This window comes from Callorhinus ursinus, unplaced genomic scaffold (genome assembly GCF_003265705.2).
Source record: "Callorhinus ursinus isolate GAN/ISIS: 27379988/994484 unplaced genomic scaffold, GSC_fseal_2.0 scaffold30, whole genome shotgun sequence".
Taxonomy (NCBI): domain Eukaryota; kingdom Metazoa; phylum Chordata; class Mammalia; order Carnivora; family Otariidae; genus Callorhinus; species Callorhinus ursinus.
The window spans coordinates 15,911,538-15,931,575 of record NW_027397092.1 but is presented as its reverse complement, the minus strand read 5'-3'; the positions used below and the strand labels follow the sequence as shown (position 1 = coordinate 15,931,575).

At 37.9% G+C, this 20,038-nt stretch overlaps 1 protein-coding gene across 3 annotated transcripts in view; it reads left to right on the top strand.

Moving 5' to 3' along the window:
* MEIKIN (meiotic kinetochore factor) overlaps nt 1-20,038 on the top strand; it is an 89,627-nt gene that overhangs the window by 18,819 nt on the left and 50,770 nt on the right. For all 3 annotated transcript variants that reach the window (XM_073878537.1, XM_073878536.1, XM_073878535.1), the window contains one exon: nt 6,656-6,695. In XM_073878537.1, coding sequence (XP_073734638.1) covers nt 6,656-6,695 — 40 coding nt within the window. The remainder of the gene's footprint in view (nt 1-6,655; nt 6,696-20,038) is intronic.

Below are 20,038 nucleotides of genomic sequence, written 5' to 3'. Positions count from 1 at the left end.
AAAGAAAGAAAGAAAGAAAGAAAGAAAGAAAGAAAGAAAGAAAGAAAAAGAAAGAGAAGAAAGAAAAAGAAAGAAAAAAGTTGGTTACAGGTCAAAATCCTGGATGAACATAGTTGCAAAAATCCTCAGTAAAATACTAGCAAACCACATTCAACAATACATTAAAAGGATCATTCACTGCTACCAAATGGGATTTATTCTGGGGATGCAAGGATGGTTCAATATTTGCAAATCAATCAATATGATACACCACATCAACAAAATGAAGAATAAAAATTATATGATTATCTCAGCACATGCAGAAAAAACATTTAACAAAATTTAACATCCATTCATGTTAAACTTCCAAAGTGGATTTAGAGGGAACACACTTCTGCATAATAAAGGCCATCTATGAAAAAAAACCACAGTTGATATCACACCCAATGGTGAAAAACTGAGAGCTTTTCCTAGATCAGGAACAAGATAAGGGTGTCGTTTCTACTTTTCTGGTACTATAACATAGTGCTAGACATCCTAGCCACAGCAATCAAACAAGAAAAAGAAATAAGAGGCATCCATATCAGTAAGCAAGAAATTAAACTGTCATTTGCAGATGACATGATACTGTACATAGAAGACCCTAAAGACCTTACCAAAAAACTATTAGAAGTAATAAATAAGCTCAATAAAGTTCAAGGATACAGAATTAATACCCAGAAATTGGTAACATTTCTATGCACTGATAATGAAGTAGCTGAAAGAGAAATTAAGAAAACAACTCCATTTATAATCGCATAAAAAAGAATAAAATACCTAGGAATAAACTTAACCAAGGAGGTCAAAGACATGTAGTCTGAAGATTATGAAACATTGGTAAAAGAAATTGAAGAGGACACAAATAGGAAGATATTCCATGCTCATGGACTAGAAGAATTAATATTTTTTAAGTGTCCATACTTCCAAAAACAATCCAAAGATTCAATGCAATTCCTATCAAAATACCAATAGAATTTTTCACAGAACTAGAACAAATAATCCTAAAATTTGTGTGGAACCACAAAAGACCCCAAATAGCCAAAACAACATTGAGAAAGAACAAAGCTGGAGGTGTTGTACTACCAGATTTCAAGATATACTACAAAACTGTAGTCAAAACAGTATGGTTCTGGCACAAAAGCAGACACATAGATCAATGGAACAGAATAGAGAGTCCAGAAATAAACCCATGCTTATATGGACAATTAATCTGTGACAGAAGAGGCAAGAATATACAATGGGGAAAGACTGCCTCTTCAATAAATGATGCTGGAAAAACTGGACAGCTATGTGCAAAAGAATGAAACTGGACAACTTTCTTACATCATATACAAAATAAACTCAAAATGGATTAAAGACCTGAAACCATAAAAATCCTAGGAGAGAATACAGGCAGTACTTTCTTTTGTATCAGCCATAGCAACATTTTTCTAGATATATCTCCTGAGGCATAGGAAACAAAAGCAAAAATAAACTATCGGGACTACATTAAAAAGTTTTTGTACAGTGAAAGGAACCATCAATAAAACAAAAAGGCTACCTAATGAATGGGAGAAGCTATTTGCAAATGATATATCCAATAAGAGGTTAATATCCAAAATACATAAAGAACTTCTACAACTCAACACCAAAAATCCAAACAATCCAATTTTAAAAATGGGCAGAGTACCTGAATAGACATGTTTCCAAAGAAGACATACAGATGGCCAACAGACAAATGAAAAGATGCTCCCCATCACTAATCATCAGAGAAATGCAAATCAAAACCACATACCTATCAGAATGGCTAAAATAAAAAGACAAGAAAAAACAATTGTTGGCAAGGATGTGGAGAAAAAGGAACGCTCGTAAATATGAATCAAAACTACAATGAGATACCACCTCATACCAGTCAGAATGGCTAAAATTAATAACTCAGGAAATAACAGATGTTGGTGAGGATTTAGAGAAAGGGGAACCCTCTTACACTGTTGGTGGGAATACAAACTGGTGTAGCCATCTGGAAAATAGTATGGAAGTTCCTCAAAAAGTTAAAAATAGAGCTACCTTACCACCCAGCAATTGTACTACTAGGTATTTATCCAAAGGATACAAACAGTGATACAAAGGGGCACATACATCCCATGTTCATATCAGCAATGTCCACAAAGCCAAACTGAGGAAAGAGCCCAGATGTCCATTGACAGATTAATGGAAAAGGAAATGTGGTATATAAATACAATGGAATATTACTCAGCCATCAAAAATAATGAAATCTTGGGGCACCTGGGTGGCTCAGTCGTTAAGCGTCTGCCTTCAGCTCAGGTCATGATCCCAGGGCCCTGGGACTGAGCCCCGCATTGGGCTCCCTGCTCAGCGGGAAGCCTGCTTCTCCCACTCCCACTCCTCCTGCTTGTGTTCCCACTCTCCTGTCTCTCTCTGTGTCAAATAAATAAATAAAATCTTAAAAAAAATAAAGGATGAAATCTTGCTATTTACAATGATGTGGGTGAAACTAGAGGGTATTATGCTAAGCAAAATAAGTCAGAAAAAGATAAATACCATATGATTTCACCCATATGTGGAATTTAAGAAAGAAAACCAAGGAACATAGGGGAAGGGAAGGAAAAAGAAAGGAAGAGGAAAACAGAGGGGGAGGCAAATCATAAGAGAATTTTAACTATAGGAAACAAACTAAAGGTTGCTGGAGGGTAGGCGGGTGGGAAGATAGGGTAATTGGGTGATGGACATTAAGGAGGGCACTTGAAGTAATGAACATTAGGTGTTGTATGCAAATGATGAATCACTAAATTCTACCTCTGAAACTAAGAATACAGTATATATTAATTTAAATTGAATTTAAATACAAAATTTTTAAAAAGATTTTATTTGAGAGAGAACACACAAGCGCAAGCACAGGGGAGGGGCAGAGGGAGAAGCAGGCTCACCACTGAGCAGGGAGCCCAACGAGTGACTCAATCCCAGGACCCCGGGATCATGACTGAAGCTGAAGTCAGATGTTTCACCAACTGAGCCACCCAGGTACCCCTTAAATACAAAATTTTTGAAAAAAAGGAACTCTTATCCACTTTTGGTGGGAATGTGAATTGGTACAATCACTGTGGAAAACAGTGTGGAGGTTCCTCAAAAAATTAAAAATAGAAATACCATATGATTGATTAATATAACAATAAAAAATTTAAAGAGAGAAAAAAAAGAAATACCATATGATCCAATAATTCCATTAGTGGGTATTTACCCAAAGAAAACGGAAACACTGATTTGAAAAGATACATGCTCCCCTATGTATTGCAGCATTAGTTGCAATAGCCAAGATACGGAAGCAATCTAAGTGTACATCAATGGACAAACGAATAAGGAAGATATGGTGTATACACACACACACACACACACACACACACACACACACACACACACACAGGAATATTATGCAGCCATAAAAAAGGTTGAGGTCTTGCCTTTTGCAACACCATGAATGGACCTAGCAGGTATTATGTTAAGCGAAATGAGACTGAGAAAGACAAATTCCATATGATTTAAGATGTGTGAATTTGTAAAAAACAAAGCAAATTGAAAAGCAAAAAACAGGGGCACCTGGCTGGCTCAACTGGAAGAGCATATGAGTTGTGATCTCAGAGTTGATCTCAGAGTTGTGAGTTCAAGTACCACGTTGGGTATAGAGCTTACTTAAATAAAAGAATTTAAAAAACAAACAAAAAAACAGAATCAGATCTGTAAATACAGAGAACAAACTAATGGTTCCCAGAGGGAAGGGAATGGGTGTAGGCAAGTGAAGAGGAGTAGGAAACACAGGCTTTCAGTTATGGAATAAATAAGTTAAGGGAATAAAAGTCACAGCATAGGGAATATAGTCAGTGGTATTGTAATAGCTTCCTCTGGTGATAAACGGTACCTCCGCTTTTGGTGAGCATAATATAATGTATAGAGAAGTTAAATCACTATGTTGTACACATAAAACTAATGTAATATGTGTTACCTATATTCAAAAAATTTTTTTAGAGAATATTAGCCTTCTGTCTGTGGTATATATTATGAATATTTCTCCCAGTTTATCAGTTGTCTTTTTGTGTATGTTATTTTTTGTCATGCAAAAAATGTTTGTATATATTGGATTTACTTCTCTTCCCAGGCCAGAGCTGATGTAGCAGCTCACTAATATCATTAAGGTCTTTTAGTCATTGTATCTTTCTACCACCAAGTGTGTTGGATTGTTTCCGCATAGTTGTAGAATGGTTGCTAAGCCTCTAGGTATCACAGGAGTTCCAGGGAAAAAGAATGAGAAAAGGCCATATTAGCCATATACATCTCTTTTTATCAGAAGAGCAAAAGCTTTCCAAGAAATTCCCCAGAAAACTTCTATTTAGATCTATTGGCCAGGACTGAGTCATATACTTATTGACTACTTGGGAGGCTTCTTTGATGAAGTTTGTATATAAAAAAAAAAACAAAAAAGTATTTCACCCTCCTAGTCTCTATATTGGTATAAAGCAAGGGAAAATGGAAAAAAAAATGCAGAGGGGGAATGGGAATGGATGTTGTCAGCTCACCCATCAAAGCCTACCAAAAAGCAGGGATAAATATCAAAGAATTAAGCATTGATTATGGGGTCCCTTAAGGGAGACTCGATAGCTGTCTGGTTGGCAGTATTTCTAACAGTTCAAAAACCTTATCTTCCGTGTTATGTTTAGTTTGGCAACTCCTTTGCTGATATCAGCTGCCCAAAGAAGCAGCCTATCTCTTTTTTCCTTTACATTTTTTTTTGTTATGTTAATCACCATACACTACATCATTAGTTTTTGATATAGTGTTCCATGATTCATTGTTTGTGCATAACACCCAGTGCTCCATGCAGAACCTGCCCTCTTTAATACCCATCACCAGGCTAACCCATCCTCCCACCCCCTCCCCTCTAGAACCCTCTGTTTGTTTTTCAGAGCCCATCATCTCTCATGGTTCATCTCCCCCTCCGATTTCCCCCCCTTCATTCTTCCCCTCCTGCTATCTTCTTCTTTTGTTTTTTTCTTTTTTTAGCATATATTGTATTATTTGTTTCGGAGGTACAGATCTGTGATTCAACAGTCTTGCACAATTCACAGTGCTCACCATAGCACATACCCTCCCCAATGTCTATCACCCAGCCACCCCATCCCTCCCACCGCCCCCACTCCAGCAACCCTCAGTTTGTTTCCTAAGATTAAGAATTCCTCATATCAGTGAGGTCCTATGATACATGTCTTTCTCTGATTGACTTATTTCACTCAGCATAACACCCTCCAGCTCCACCCATGTCGTTGCAAATGGCAAGATCACATTCCTTTTGATGGCTGCATAATATTCCATTGTATATATACCACATCTTCTTTATCCATTCATCTGGAAGCAGCCTATCTCTTTAGCAAGTGTTTCAGTTAGGCTCTTTGTCCACTGCACCTGACAAAAAAAAAGAAAAAAGAAAAAGAAAAAAATTCTACCTCAAACTTTATCAGGTTAAAAAAGGAAGTTATTACCACATGTTTATGAAAAACCCAGCAGTATTGATACACAAATACAACTTGATCCAGGATTTCAAATGACATCAATAGGAACTAATTCCTTTCCATCTCTCAGCTCATAGTCCCTCTGTGCCAGTTAAACTCTCAGCTAAGCTCCCTTCATATAGGAACTCTTTTTAGGTCCAGGCTTATATACTCACAACTTCTAATCCAGTGAACAAAGTGCTTCTCTTTCCCAATGATTTGAATAAAAGCCCTGGTATTACACATTGGCTTAAATTATTTCATATGCTTATCCCTGAACAGTCACTTTGGGCAGGGAGATGCAGGGCTCCTGTTATACTGAGTCACACGCCATGTCTAGATCATCAGAAGGAAAAGCAAGAGACTATTATCAGCAAAAGCAGAGAGTAGTTCACTGTAGTCTTTTGTATTTTAGGAACCTCCATTTCAGGGAAATGCTTCTCAGTGATTACTAGGCACCAGTCACTTCACTTTTACTTAACTGTAAAATTCTAATTAAATGTAAGCAGAGTTATGCAGCTGATTAGGGTCATAAGTTCTTCAGAAGACTACTCCCATGGTTCTTTATGTTCCTAAGTAATATCATAGTGGATCTGCACAGCAAAATGTTGACTGGTAGGCATTTTCTTGGCTAATCAATCTACTAATATGCATATCTATATATTTGGTACTAGGGTAAGAACCATGCGATCTGAGTTTAAGTTCCAGGTATACAGCTGTTAGTTTTATAACTTGACCAGGTATTTTTTTCATATATGTAACATGGGAAAAGTAAATTGTTAATATTTGCCTCACAGGACTATTGTAAGAATCAAGAAAGATAAAAGATTGGAAAGGACTTCAAAAATTCTAAGTATCCAAATATAGGCTGATAGATTCCTGCATCTCATAAAATTTCCCAACAATTTTGTTTATTTTGGTATTTTGAAAATACTTCTACCCAATTTAAGTGGCAGATATAAAAACAATATATAAAAATAAAATTATAAAAATAAACTGTACTATTACCATATATTTTAGAGAGACTATTTCTTCTAATTTTGGCCTCTGGTCTCTGTTTGAATTATATTTCTAATAGATTGTTTTTTTTCTTTTCCTAGGTATGCCTTCAGAAGACTATCAGAAATGCCATAGAGAAATGTAAGAACTAACATTTTAAAGTTGTGCTTTTGGAAACCCTATGTTCTAGTAGTTATATAGCTGGAATGATTATTAGCCCACAAATTCAGGTGTTCATTTATTCATGGTTGGTTGAGGAATCATTATATGCCAAAAGTACGCTAATTGCTAGAGATATATCGTAATGAATGAAATTGATTAAAAACAAAATCTTTGCCTTCATCAAGTCCACATTCTAGTTGGAAGAGGTGGACAATAAATAAGTGAGTAAATTTATACTATTCTCTGTGGTAATGAAAGCTATAGAGAAAAAGTAAGATGGGGGTGAGAGAGTATTGGAATGGAGGCTCACTATTTTAACTAGTGTCATCAGAGAAGTTGTAACTGAAATTTGAGCAGAGACCTAAAGAAGGAGACAGATCAAGATGTGTCACTCACAGGAGAGAAGAGTATTCCAGGTAGAGGGAATAGCTGGAGCAAGGCCTGAGGCAAGAAGGCCTGGGTTCCAGGAGTGGAGTGTGGGAGGAGAAGAAAGGACAGGAAGTGAAAGAAGAAGCAGAGACCATATTACATAAGACACTGTAGGTGACTATGAGTGGATTGGAAAGCCTTTGAAAGGTTTAAAGGGTGACATGATATAACTTAGATTTTAAAAGAATCACCCTGGCTACTGTGTTGAGAATAGATTATGAAGAGACAAGGAATTAGGGAGATTATATTTAGGAAACTGTTGTTGTAATCTAAGCAAGAGATACTGGACCAGAGTGGTAAGAGTAAAGGTAGAGAGGTCAGATTTTGCATATATTTTGAGAGCAGAACTAACAGGATGGACTGTTATTCGTTGATGGATTGAATGGTAGAGTATGAAATTGTCAAGACTGACTCCACGGTTTTGGCATGAGCAACTAGGAGGATGGTTTTGCCATTTATTAAAATGGGAGAGACTGAGGAAAAACATTGCGGGCAAAGATCAAGAATTTGGTTTGGGGCATGTAGACTGAGGGGTAAGGCATATGTGAGAGAGACAGTATCTAAATTGAAGGAGGTGGTCATAGTCTGGATCATGAATGGCCTTAAGGCCTGGGATTTTTATTTTCTCTTGAATGTGATGGGAGTCTCTGAAAGATTTTCAGTAAGACGGTAAAATATAACAAAGCTTTTAAACATTTTAATTTCCAAAGTTTGAAGGAACTTGCAAAAAATTCATACAAGTTTAAAAACAAAGTCAGGAGACACCATAAAGGAAATGAAAAGACAATCCATAGAATGGGATAAAATATTTGCAGATTATATATCTGACAAGGGACTTGTATCCGGAATATATGAAGAATTCTTGGGGCACCTGGGTGGCTCAGCTGGTTAAGCATCTGCCTTCGGCTCGGGTCATGATCTCAGGGTCCTGGGACCGAGCCCCACGGTGGGCTCCCTAATCATCGGGGAGCCTGCTTCTCCCTCTCCCTGTTCATGCTTTCTCTCTCACTATCTCTGTCTCTCTCTCTCTCAATAAATAAAATCTTTTAAAAAAAATTTTAAAAAAGATTCTTACAACTCACAATAAAAGGAAAAAATAACCCAATTTGAAAATGAACAAAGGATCCAAACAGGCATTTCTCCATAGAAGATATATAAATGGCCAATAAGCACATGAAAAGATGCTCAGTATCATTATCCATTAGGGAAATGCAAGTCAACTTGAATGGGAATCACTTCATACCCACTAGGATGGCTATAATTAAAAATACTGATAATAACTTTTGTGTTGGATAAGGAAAAATTGGGACTTTCATACATTGCTGGTGGGAATTTAAAATGGTGAAGGTGCTTTGGAAAATAGTTTGGCAGTACCTCAAAACGTTACATTTGATCCAGCAATCCTCTCCCAGGTATGCATACCTGAGAAAAATGGAAACACATGTCCACACAAGAACTTGTGCATGAATATTCACAGAAACTTTATTCATAATAGCCAAAAAAGTAGAAACAGTCCAAATATCTATCTGCTAATGAATGGGCAAATAAAATATGGTATAGCCATATGGAATATTATTCAATAATAAAAAATGAAATTCTGATATATACTACAACATTGATGAACCCTGGACATATTCTAAGTGAAAGAAGCCAGTCATATAAGACCACATATTTTATGGTTGCATTTGTATGAGGTATCCAGAATAGACAAATCTGTATATACAGAAAGCAGATTAGTGATGGCTTAAGTCTAGGGGTTTTGGGAAGAAATAGGGACTGCTTCATGGGTACAGGGTTTCTTTTTGAGGTGATGAAAATGCTCTAAAATTAATTGTGATGACAGTTGCACAACACTCTGAATATATTAAAAGCCATTGAATATACACTTTAAATGGGTAAATTGTGTGCTATGTGAATTACATCAATAAAACTATAAAAAAAAGTTAAGACTAAGGAAACCAAGGAAATGTAATTTTTAATAGAAGATAGAGGTAAGAAAGATAATAGACCAAAAATAAATAAGCAATAAGAGTTAAGAATCAGATGATATTATTGAACCACATTTTGCCTCTCAGCTTTTTGAGATAGAAGGAAAAGATCTATAGCTATTTGATAGATTTTGTGTCTGTCAAATAATCATGTACAACTCTTACTGTCTTATAAGTTGATTTTTTTAATCAGAATTAAATAGTAAATGGTACAATGTTATTTTCCTTGGTGGGGATTTATGGTTTAGGTATTCTGTGCTGATGAGTTTGTGGGGGTGAGGATTGTTACACTTTTGAGTGTAGATCTCTGTAGAACTTTTACATTACCCAACCAGAATTCTTGCCTGTTATCCCACCTCTTCACAGACATATGCATGATAATATTTCTGTCTTAAAATAATCACTTTTGCAACAAAGAAAACGATGGATTAGAAAGAGTGATTAGATTGAAGGAATGTCTTTTGTAGCATTTCAAGTGAGGCGTAATTAGGACCTGAACTTTATCAGCCAGGACACGAAAAGGGAAAACTTCAGAACAATTCAGAAGGGGTAATCAATAATTTTTTAAAAATTTAATTTAATTTTATTATGTTAGTCACCATACAATACCTCATTAGTTTTTGATGTAGTGATCCATGATTCATTGTTTTCGTGTAACACTCGGTGCTCCATGCAGTATGTGTCCTCCTTAATACCCATCACCGGGCTAACCCATCGCCTCGCCCCCCTCCCCTCTAAAACCCTCAGTTTGTTTCTCGGAGTCCATAGTCTCTCATGGTTCGTTTCCCCCTCCGATTTCCCCCGCTTCATTTTTCCCTTCCTTCTCCTAATGTCCTCCGTGCTATTCTTTATGTTCCACAAATAGTGAAACCATATGATACTTGACTTTCTCTGCTTGCCTTATTTCACTTAGCATAATCTCCTCCAGACCCATCCATGTTGATGTAAAAGTTGGGTATTCATCCTTTCTGATGGCTGAATAATATTCCATTGTATATATGGACCATATCTTCTTTATCCATTCATCTGTTGAAGGGCATCTCAGCTCTTTCCACAGTTTGGCTATTGCGGACATTGCTGCTATGAACATTGGGGTGCATATGGCCCTTCTTTTCACTACATCTGTGTCTCTGGGGCAAATACCCAGTAGTGCAATTGCTGGGTCATAGGGTAGCTCTATTAATTTTTTGAGGAACCTCCACACTGTTTCCAAAGTGGCTATACCAACTTGCATTCCCACCAACAGTGTAAGAGGGTTCCCCTTTCTCCACAACCTCTCCAACATTTGTTGTTTCTTGTCTTGTCAATTTATTCTGTTCTAACTGGTGTAAGGTGGTTTCTCACTGTAGTTTTGATTTGAATTTCCCTGATGGCTAATGATGATGAACATTTTTTCATGTGTCTGTTAGCCATTTGTATGTCTTCTTTGGAGAAGTGTCTGTTCATGTCTTCTGCCCATTCTTTGACTTGATTATTTATTTTTTGGGTGTTGAGTTTGAGAGGTTCTTTATAGATCTTGGAAATCAGCACTTTGTCTGTAGTGTCATTTGCAAATATCTTCTGTCATTCTGTGGATTGCCTCTTTGTTTTCTTGACTATTTCCCTTGCTGTGCAGAAGCTTTTTATCTTGATGAAGTACCAGAAGTTCATTTTTGCTTTTGTTTCACTAGCCTTTGGAGATGTATCTTGAAAGAAGTTGCTGTGGCCGATGTCAAAGAGGTTACTGCCTATGTTCTCCTCTAGGATTTTGATGGATTCTGGTCTCACATTGAGGTCTTTCATCCATTTTGAGTTTATCTTTGTGTATGGTGTTAGAGAACGGTCGAGTTTCATTCTTCTGTATATAGTTGTCCAATTTTCCCAGCACCATTTATTGAAGAGACTGTCTTTTTTCCATGGCATATTTTTTCCTCCTCTGTCGAAGATTATTTGACCATAGAGTTGAGGGTCCATATCTGGGCTCTCTATTCTGTTCCATTGGTCTATATGTCGGTTTTTGTGCCAGTACCATGCTGTCTTGGTGATCACTGCTTTGTAATATAGCTTGAAATCAGGCAACGTGATGCCCCCAGCTTTGTTTTTCTTTTTCAACATTTCCTTGGCGATTTGGGGTCTTTTCTGATTCCATACAAATTTTAGGATTGTTTGTTCTAGCACTTTGAAAAATGTCATTGGAATTTTGATCGGGAGGGTGTTGAAGGTATAGATTGCTTTGGGTAGCATAGACATTTTAACAATGTTTATTCTTCCGATCCATGAGCATGGAAAGTTTTTCCATCTTTTTGTGTCTTCTTCAATTTCTTTCATGAGTGTTCCGTAGTTCCTAGAGTCTAGATCCTTTACCTCTTTGATTAGGTTTATTCTGAGATATCTTATGGTTTTTGGTGCTATTGTAAATGGAATCGTTTCTCTAATTTCTCGTTCCACAGTTGCATTGTTATTGTATAAGAAAGCAACTGATTTCTGTGCATTGATTCTGTATCCTGCCACATTACTGAATTGCTGTATGAGTTCTAGTAATTTGGAGGTGGAGTCTTTTGGGTTTTCCCCATAAAGTACCATGTCATCTGCGAAGAGAGAGAGTTTGACTTCTTCTTTGCCAATTTGAATACATTTATTTCTTTTTGTTGCCTGATTGCTGTTGCTAGGACTTCTAGTACTATGTTGAACAATAGTGGTGAGAGTGGGCATCCTTGTTATGTTCCTGATCTTAAGGGAAAGGCTCTCAGCTTTTCCCCATTGAGGATGATATTTGCTGTGGGTTTTTCATAGATGGATTTTATGAACTTGAGGAATGTTCCCTCTATCCCTATAGTCTGAAGAGTTTTAATCAGGAAAGGATGCTGTATTTTGTCAAATGCTTTTTCTCTATCAATTGAGAGGACCATATGGTTCTCTCTCCTCTTATTAATGTGTTCTATCACATTGATTGATTTGCGAATGTTGAACCACCCTTGCATCCTTGGGATAAATCTCACTTGATCGTGGTGGATGATCTTTTTAATGTATTGTTGGATCCTATTTAGCTAGGATTTTATTGAGAATTTTGGAATCCATATTCATCAGGGATATTGGTCTGAAGTTCTCCTTTTTAATGGGGTCTTATGGTTTGGGGATTGAGGTAATGCTGGCCTCATACAATGAGTCTGGAAGCTTTCCTACTGTTTCTATTTTTTTGAAACAGCTTCAGGAGAATAGGTATTGTTTCTTCTTTGAATGTTTGGTAGAATTCCCCAGGGAATCCATCAAGCCCTGGACTCTTGTTTTTTGGGAGGTTTTTGATCACTGCTTCAATCTCGTTACTGGTTATTGGCCTATTCGGGTTGTCAGTATCTTCCTATGTCAGTCCTGGGAGTTTATAGGTTCCCAGGAAGGCATCCATTTCTTCCAGATTGCTCAATTTATTGGCATATTGTTGTTGATAATAATTTCTAATAATTGTTTCTATTTCCTTGGTGTTAGTCGTGATCTCTCCCCTTTCATTCATAATTTTATAAATTTGGGTCCTTTCTCTTTTCTTTTGGATAAGTCTGACCAGTGGTTTATCGATCTTATAATTCTTTCAAAGAACCAACTTCTAGTTTTGTTGATTGGCTCTGCTGTGTTTCTTGTTTCTAATTCATTGATCTCTGCTCTAATCTTAATTATTTCTCTTCTAACGTGTGGCTTGGGCATCATTTGTTGCTTTTTCTCTAGTTCTTTAAGGTGTAAAGTTAGTTGGTGAATTTGGGATTTTTCTATTTTTTGAGTGAGGCTTGGATGTCTATGTATTTCACCCTTAGGACTGCCTTTGCAGTATCCCATAGGTTTTGGACTGATGTGTTTTCATTCTCATTGGTTTCCATTAATTGTTTAAGTTCTTCTTTGATTTCTTGGTTGACCCAAACATTCTTGAGCAGAGTGGTCTTTAGCTTCCAAGTGTTTGAATTTCTTCCAAATTTTTCTTATGATTGAGTTCCAGTTTTAAAGCAGTATGGTCTGAGAATATGCAGGGAATAATCTCAATCTTTTGATATCAGTTGAGAACTGACTTGTGACCCAGTATGTGGTTTATTCTGGAGAAAGTTCTGTGTGTGCTCAAGAAGAATGAATATTCTGTTGCTTTAGGATGGAATGTTCTGTATATACCTATGAGGTCCATCTGGTCCAGTATGTCATTCAAGCTCTTGTTTCTTTGTTGATTTTCTGCTTAGATGATCTGTCCATTGCTGAGAGTGTAGTATTGAGGTCTGCTACAATTAACGTATTGTTATCAATATAATTCTTTATTTTGGTTAACTGTTGGCTTATGTAGATGGCTGCTCCCATGTTGGGGGCATAGATATTTACAATTGTTAGATCTTCTTGTTGGATAGACCCTTTAAGAATGATACAGTGTCCTTCTGTGTCTCTAACTGTAGTCTTTAGCTTAAAATCTAATTTGTCTGATATAAGAATTGCTACCCCAGCTATCTTTTGAGGTCCATTGGCATGGAAGATGGATCTCCATCCCTTCACTTTCAGTCTGGATGTATCTTTAGGTTCAAAATTAGTCTCTTGTAGACAACATATGGATCGGTCCTGTCTTTTTATCCAATCTGCCACCCTGTGCCATTTTATGGGAACATTTAGGCCGTTCACATTGAAAGTGATTATTGAAAGATATTAATTTATTGTCATCCTGTTGCCTTTGAAGACCTTGTTTCTATAGATTGTCTCTGTAAATTTCTGTTCTATATCACTCTTGGTGTCTTTCTCCTTTTATAGAACCCCCCTTAATATTTCTTGCAGGGCTGGCTTAGTGGTCACAAATTCTTTCAGTTTCTGCCGGTCTTGGAAGCTCTGCATCTCTCCATCCATTCTAAATGACAGCCTTGGTGGATAAAGTATTCTTGGCTGCATGGTCTTCTCATTTAGTACCCTGAATATATCTTGCCAGCTCTTTCTGGCTTGCTAGGTCTCTGTGGATTGTATGACGTTATTCTGATGTTCCTCCCTCTGTATGTAAGGAATCTCTTCCCCCAACTGCCCTTAAGATGGTTTCCTTGGTTATAAGATTTGAGAATTTTACTATTACATGCCGGGGCGTTGGCCTGTTTTCCTTGATCTTGGGAGGGGTCTTCTCTGCCTCTAGGATACGGATGTTTGTTTCATTCCCTGGATTAGGGAAGTTCTCAGCTATGATTTGCTCAAATATATCTTCTAGTTCTCTCTCTCTCTCCACTTCCTCAGGGATCCCAATAATTCTGACATGGAACGTTTCATGGTGTCACTTGTTTCTCTGATTCTATTTTCATGGATTTTGAGTTGTTTTTCCTTGGCCTCCTCTTTTTCCGTTTTGTCTATTAATTGGTCTTCTAGATCACTAACTCGTTCTTCTGCCTCACTTACCCTAGCTGTTAGATTATCTAGATTAGATTGGATCTCATTGATAGCATTTTTAAGTTCTGCCAGTTCAGCTTTCATTTCTGCCCTTAGAGACTCTACGTTGCCATTAATCAATTTCTCCATTCTAGCTCTTGTCTTCACAATTGCTACCCTGAATTCTGTCTCCGACATCTTGGTTATATCTCTATCCATTTGTAAATCTGTGGCAGAAGTCACAGCCTCAGAGTCTTTCCTATTTTGGGGGTTCCTCCTCCTAGTCATTCTGTTGAGGGGTGGTTGAGGGTATGTACAGAGTCCAAATTATTGACCACAACCCAAGCAAGATGCACCTGTTTTATAGGGACCTTAGGGTTGCCGACCTCTCGTTCTCCCAGCCTGTCTCCCAGAAGGGGCCTGCCGCGCTCTTACTCAGGCAACCCTGTTTGGGCAGAGTTGCCTTGCCCCCTGTGGTGGGGGATGGGCTCAGTGAAAAACGGTTTTTTGGGGCTTTTGTTCTTTGACATCTTTCCCTGGTGGCTTTCTGCATCTCTTCCGAGAGTCAGAGCACAAGAGATCTTTTCTAACCCTCTGCCTCAGAGCAGAGAGTTCTCAGTCTGTTCTTCAGTGAGCTCTCCAGGCCACACTATCTCTGTTTCTGTCTATGCTGCTATAAACTGCAGGGTCCTGGGTTGTGCGCCCCTCAGCAGCGCTCCCAGTCCTTGCTTCCGTGTCGGGGCACGTGTCTGTCCTTTGTGCTTCTAAAAACTGCCAGCCCCCAGTTTGCATGCGTGGCCTCGCCGCTACGAGTCTGTGAGTCTGTGCCGGGATCCCTAGCATGGGAGGCTATCGCTCACTGGCGGTGTAGGATCCCCATGGCTCGGCTCCCTCCCCCTTCTGTTTATGTTCAGATATATGTCCCATAGAATCACAGCTCCCCGTTTCATACCTCGAAACCAGCCACCTGAGATATTCTGTTTGTAGAGATCCAGATCTATCTTCTTACATCTCAGGCTGATTTCATGGATGTTCAGAGTGGTCTGGTAGCTATCCAGCTCAATTCCAGGGACCAGTTGGAATAGGGTCCCCTAATCCTCTGCCATCTTTTCCTCCTTTTTGATAATCAATAATTTTTAATATTTGGTTGGTTAAGGGAGGAAGGTGGAGTCCAACTTGGCTTCCAGCCCTCTGACTTAGGAAACTGGATAAATCATGACTAATTCTTTGGATGAAGGAACACAAATAGAAAAGCAAGAGTGAGTTGGTGTGACAGATAATTTTAGTTTGGAAAACACTGAAATACCTACAACACTTTGAAGTTGATATATCGGGCAAGTAGTTGTATATTCCAGCCTAGTTAGCAAGGGAAAGATTCTGGGCTGAAGGAATAGTTATCACCCTAGGAAACTGTGTAGAGTGTGAAAAGAATAGCATTAGTGTGAAAGCTTCCTTAGAAATATCCTTGTATCTAAGTGGTAAAAAATTTCTGAAGAAAAGGGAATCTTTTATAGGCTTACCTCCTTTTATTTGTACTTCATTTTATTGTGCTTCACAGATTTTGCATGTTTTACAAATTTAAGGTGAGCAACAGTGAAAATTCTGAAGATAAATTATTAATGTCACCAGAGAGAAATGATGATTCATGATTTTAAATCCCTTCCACAATTTGCAATGCAATATATTCTTAGGAAGGAAGGAGAGATGTTTGGATAGTAATTATACTACTTCTGAACACCTGTTAACTATTAGATATTTTGGTATTCTCTTTAATTAAGTAGACATTCACAAAGTTAAAATCCTATAACTTTGACATAGTACCTAATAAAGAAAGGACGTTTTGTTTATACTGCTGAAAGATATGTGTATACCCAGTTCAATGAGTGTTGCCTATATATTACATGGAGCAAATGTAATACAGTGCCTGATTATGTGTATCTGATCTTATTTTCTGTCCCCCTTAAATGCTGCCCTATCTTTAAAAAATAAAATGTACTACTTGGATATGCAGAGAATATATAGCTAGTTTTCTTTCTTTGTTTCTTTGTTTCTTTCTTATTTTTAAAGTATGTATGTATGTATGTATGTATGTATGTATTTCTAAAGATTTATTTATTTAAGAGAAAGAGAGCTCAAGCAAGGGGAAGAGTAGAGGGAAAGGAGACAAGCAGACTCCCCCCTGATGTGGGGCTCAATCCCAGCACTCCAAGATCATGACCTGAGCCAAAATCAAGAGTAGGACGCTTAATGGACTGAGCCACCCAGGAGCCCTTAAAATTTTTATTTAAATTTCAGTTAGTGAGCAAGGAGTGTAATATTAGTTTCACATGTATTTATTTTTAAAATTAACTGACTTCAAATTCTCATAGGCTGTCCTCTCCCTTCTCTCCTATTTAGCTGGGAAATGATGAGTTAAACTTAATGCTATCCATTTACTTCCAGTTAAAAGTCTCTTTTGGGTGAATGCTGAATCTTACAGATTTTTCTCCTCATTCCATATTCCTGAGAATGACATATAGGTATATTATCATACCTCTTGATTTGCCTGGGACAGTCCTAGTATTTGTCTATTGTTCTGACATAAATTTTAGTAGAACTCCCTTTTACTCTTGGAAAGGTGCCAGTTTGGATAAATGGCCGTTCTAAATATAGGTGTATAGGCATAGGAACAAGCCAGAGCTGGGGGAGGGGTAAAGTTGGGGCTTTGAGGTTGTCTTGGATCCACAAGGTGTCTCTGGACTTACATTAATTTATGCTGCAGGTTTTAAGACTGGTTCTATACCTGGGCTGGACTCTGCTGATAAAGTCTTTGGTGAAATTACAGCTTTATTTAGGGCCTGAGATCCTCCATTGCTGATTTTTTTCTCACCTTAGGTTTTGTTGCTACCCGAAAGTCCTTTGAAGTCCTCCATCAAGATTTTGACTTGATTGCCTTTCTGCAACCTTTGTGGTAGAGTCACCAGCCACAGCAGCCCTATGTCAAGTATTTTGGTTCTAATTTGAACCATTTGGTGGTTCAAATTGTTCAAATTAGAGCACCTCAAATTAGGTGCTCTAATTTGAGCACCTTCTGCATTGCCCTTGGTATCTGGAACATTGAGAACTCATTCACAATCTACAGGAATTAAGGGACGCTCAAGGAGGGCTAACTGAGGTCTCCTCTCTGACTGAATAGTCCAAACTCTTATTTTGATGTTGAGTTTCCACCCTCTGTGGATGTGTCCACCTAGAGTGAGTATGGCACATGCCCCCTCTGCTTTTGGCTTTCTCTTCACCTCTTCTAATGTCATCTTCATACCTAAGTACTCCCACCTCCAGATTTAGGGCTTGATGGAGAGAAGTCATTTCCCACTGTCGAACTGCTTATTTCCCAAGGCTCTGTCCCCTTTTAATTAGCAGTAATCCTCTAGGCTAGAAAGCATGGAGCAGGAATTTATCTTTGGTCACATCCTGAATTTTTTCTACATTCTGTAGCTAATAGTAAAACTCTGTGGTTTTCATCTATGTATGTTAAGAGGAACTTGAGGAACGTAGCACGATATTAAATTGTGGCTTTCAGGTAGTCTTAAAGTTTGAACAGTGACCTCAATAGATGAAAACAAAATAAAATGACAGTTACCCCCATTCCCATCAGTGTAGATTTATCTATCTGGACACAGGAGAAGAAGCTCTAAGAGAACCATTTGAAAAGTTTGACATATGTCCCCTGAACTTGGTTTCTGACTCACACCTGAAAAGTCTAAATGCAAGAGGGTCTGTTAGCAGTCTGTTAAATGCCTTGGAATGGCAGAATAAAGAGGAACCTAGATGTACTTTCAGAGTTTGGCACAACAAAGATTTGTGCATAATGCCTATAGGTTAGATATACATCCCACAGAAGAGAGTCAGTTATGGATCCTCTTGGAAAGGTTCATGCCCAGTATGACTTCCTGCAAAGGAAAAGGTAAACTCTACTGAAAGCAAGGCTGAAAGTTCTATCATCAAATGCAAAAGCTGAGGAGATCATAAATAGCAGCAAGTGAGAGAGCCCCAAGTGTAGGGAAATCTTGTCATTGAACCCTTCAAAATACTTCAGGTTTGAAAGAGTCAGCATTTGGTTATCTGTCAGACCCAGAGGGTATCAATGGCATGTTATAATAGTGTCAGTCAAAATCAAGAAAGACGTTTTATGTCCCTTTCTACAACTCCTTTCCCCTACTCCAATGCCAGAGGAACCCAAAGAGTAGCTCCCAAACAGGGGAGGAAAAAGAACAAGAAATATAGGAGAAACCAACCATGGTTGATTTCCTCACTGCAGGTTTTGAGTCTAATTCTGTCCTAAGTTGAGAAAAGGATGAAATATAAATCAGATAATAAGAGTTTGGTGTTGTGATATTACACTGGGCTTTTTATTACCCCAAAATGACTGTTTTGTACAAGAGAATACCACAAAAACAATGGAATACACCTGCAAGTTCATTCAGGGGCAAGAAAGTACTATTTTTGACAGGATTAATTTAAAGAGGAAATAGAATAGAATAAAATTGGTTTTTTTTCCTTCATCAATATTTTCTTTTTTTTTAAATTAACATAATGTATTATTGATTTTCAGGGGTACAGGTCTGTGATTCACCAGTCTTATATAATACCCAGGGCTCATTACAACACATACCCTCCTAATGTCCATCACCCAGTTAACCCATCCCTCCACTCCTCTCCCCTCCAGCAACCCTCAGTTTGTTTCCTATGATTAAGAGTCTCTTATGGTTTGTCTCCCTCCCTCTCTGGTTTCATCTTGTTTCATTTTTTCGTCTCTTCCCCTATGATCCTCTGCCTTGTTTCTTAAATTCCACATATCAGTGAGATCATATGATAATTGTCTTTCTCTGATTGACTTATTTCGCTTAACATAATACCCTGTAGTTCCATCCACGTTGTTGCAAATGGCAAGATTTCATTTTTTGATGGCTGCATAATACTCCATTGTGTGTGTGTGTGTATCTCACAACTTCTTTATCCATTCATCTGTTGATGGACATCTGGGCTCTTTCCATAGTTTGGCTATTGTGGACTTTGCTGCTATAAATATTGGGGTGCAGGTGCCCCTTTGGATCACTACATTTGCATCTTTGGCGTAAATACCCAGCAGTGCAATTGCTGGGTCATAGGGTAGCTCTATTCTCAACTTTTTGAGGAACCTCCATACTGTTTTCCAGAGTGGCTGCACCAGCTTGTATTCCTACCAACACTGTAGGAGGGTTCCCCTTTCTCCACATCCTTGCCAACATCTGTCATTTCCTGACCTGTTAATTTTAGCCATTCTGATTGGTGTGAAGTGGTATCTCATTGTGGTTTTGATTTGGATTTCCCTGATGCCGACTGATGTGGAGCATTTTTCATGTGTCTTTTGGCCATTTGGATGTCTTCTTTGCAGAAATGTCTGTTCATGTCCTCTGCCCATTTCTTGATTGGATTATTTGTTCTTTGGGTGTTGAGTTTGATAATTTCTTTATAGATTTTGGATACTAGCCCTTTATCTGTTATGTCATTTGCAAATATCTTCTCCCATTCTGTTAGTTGTCTTTT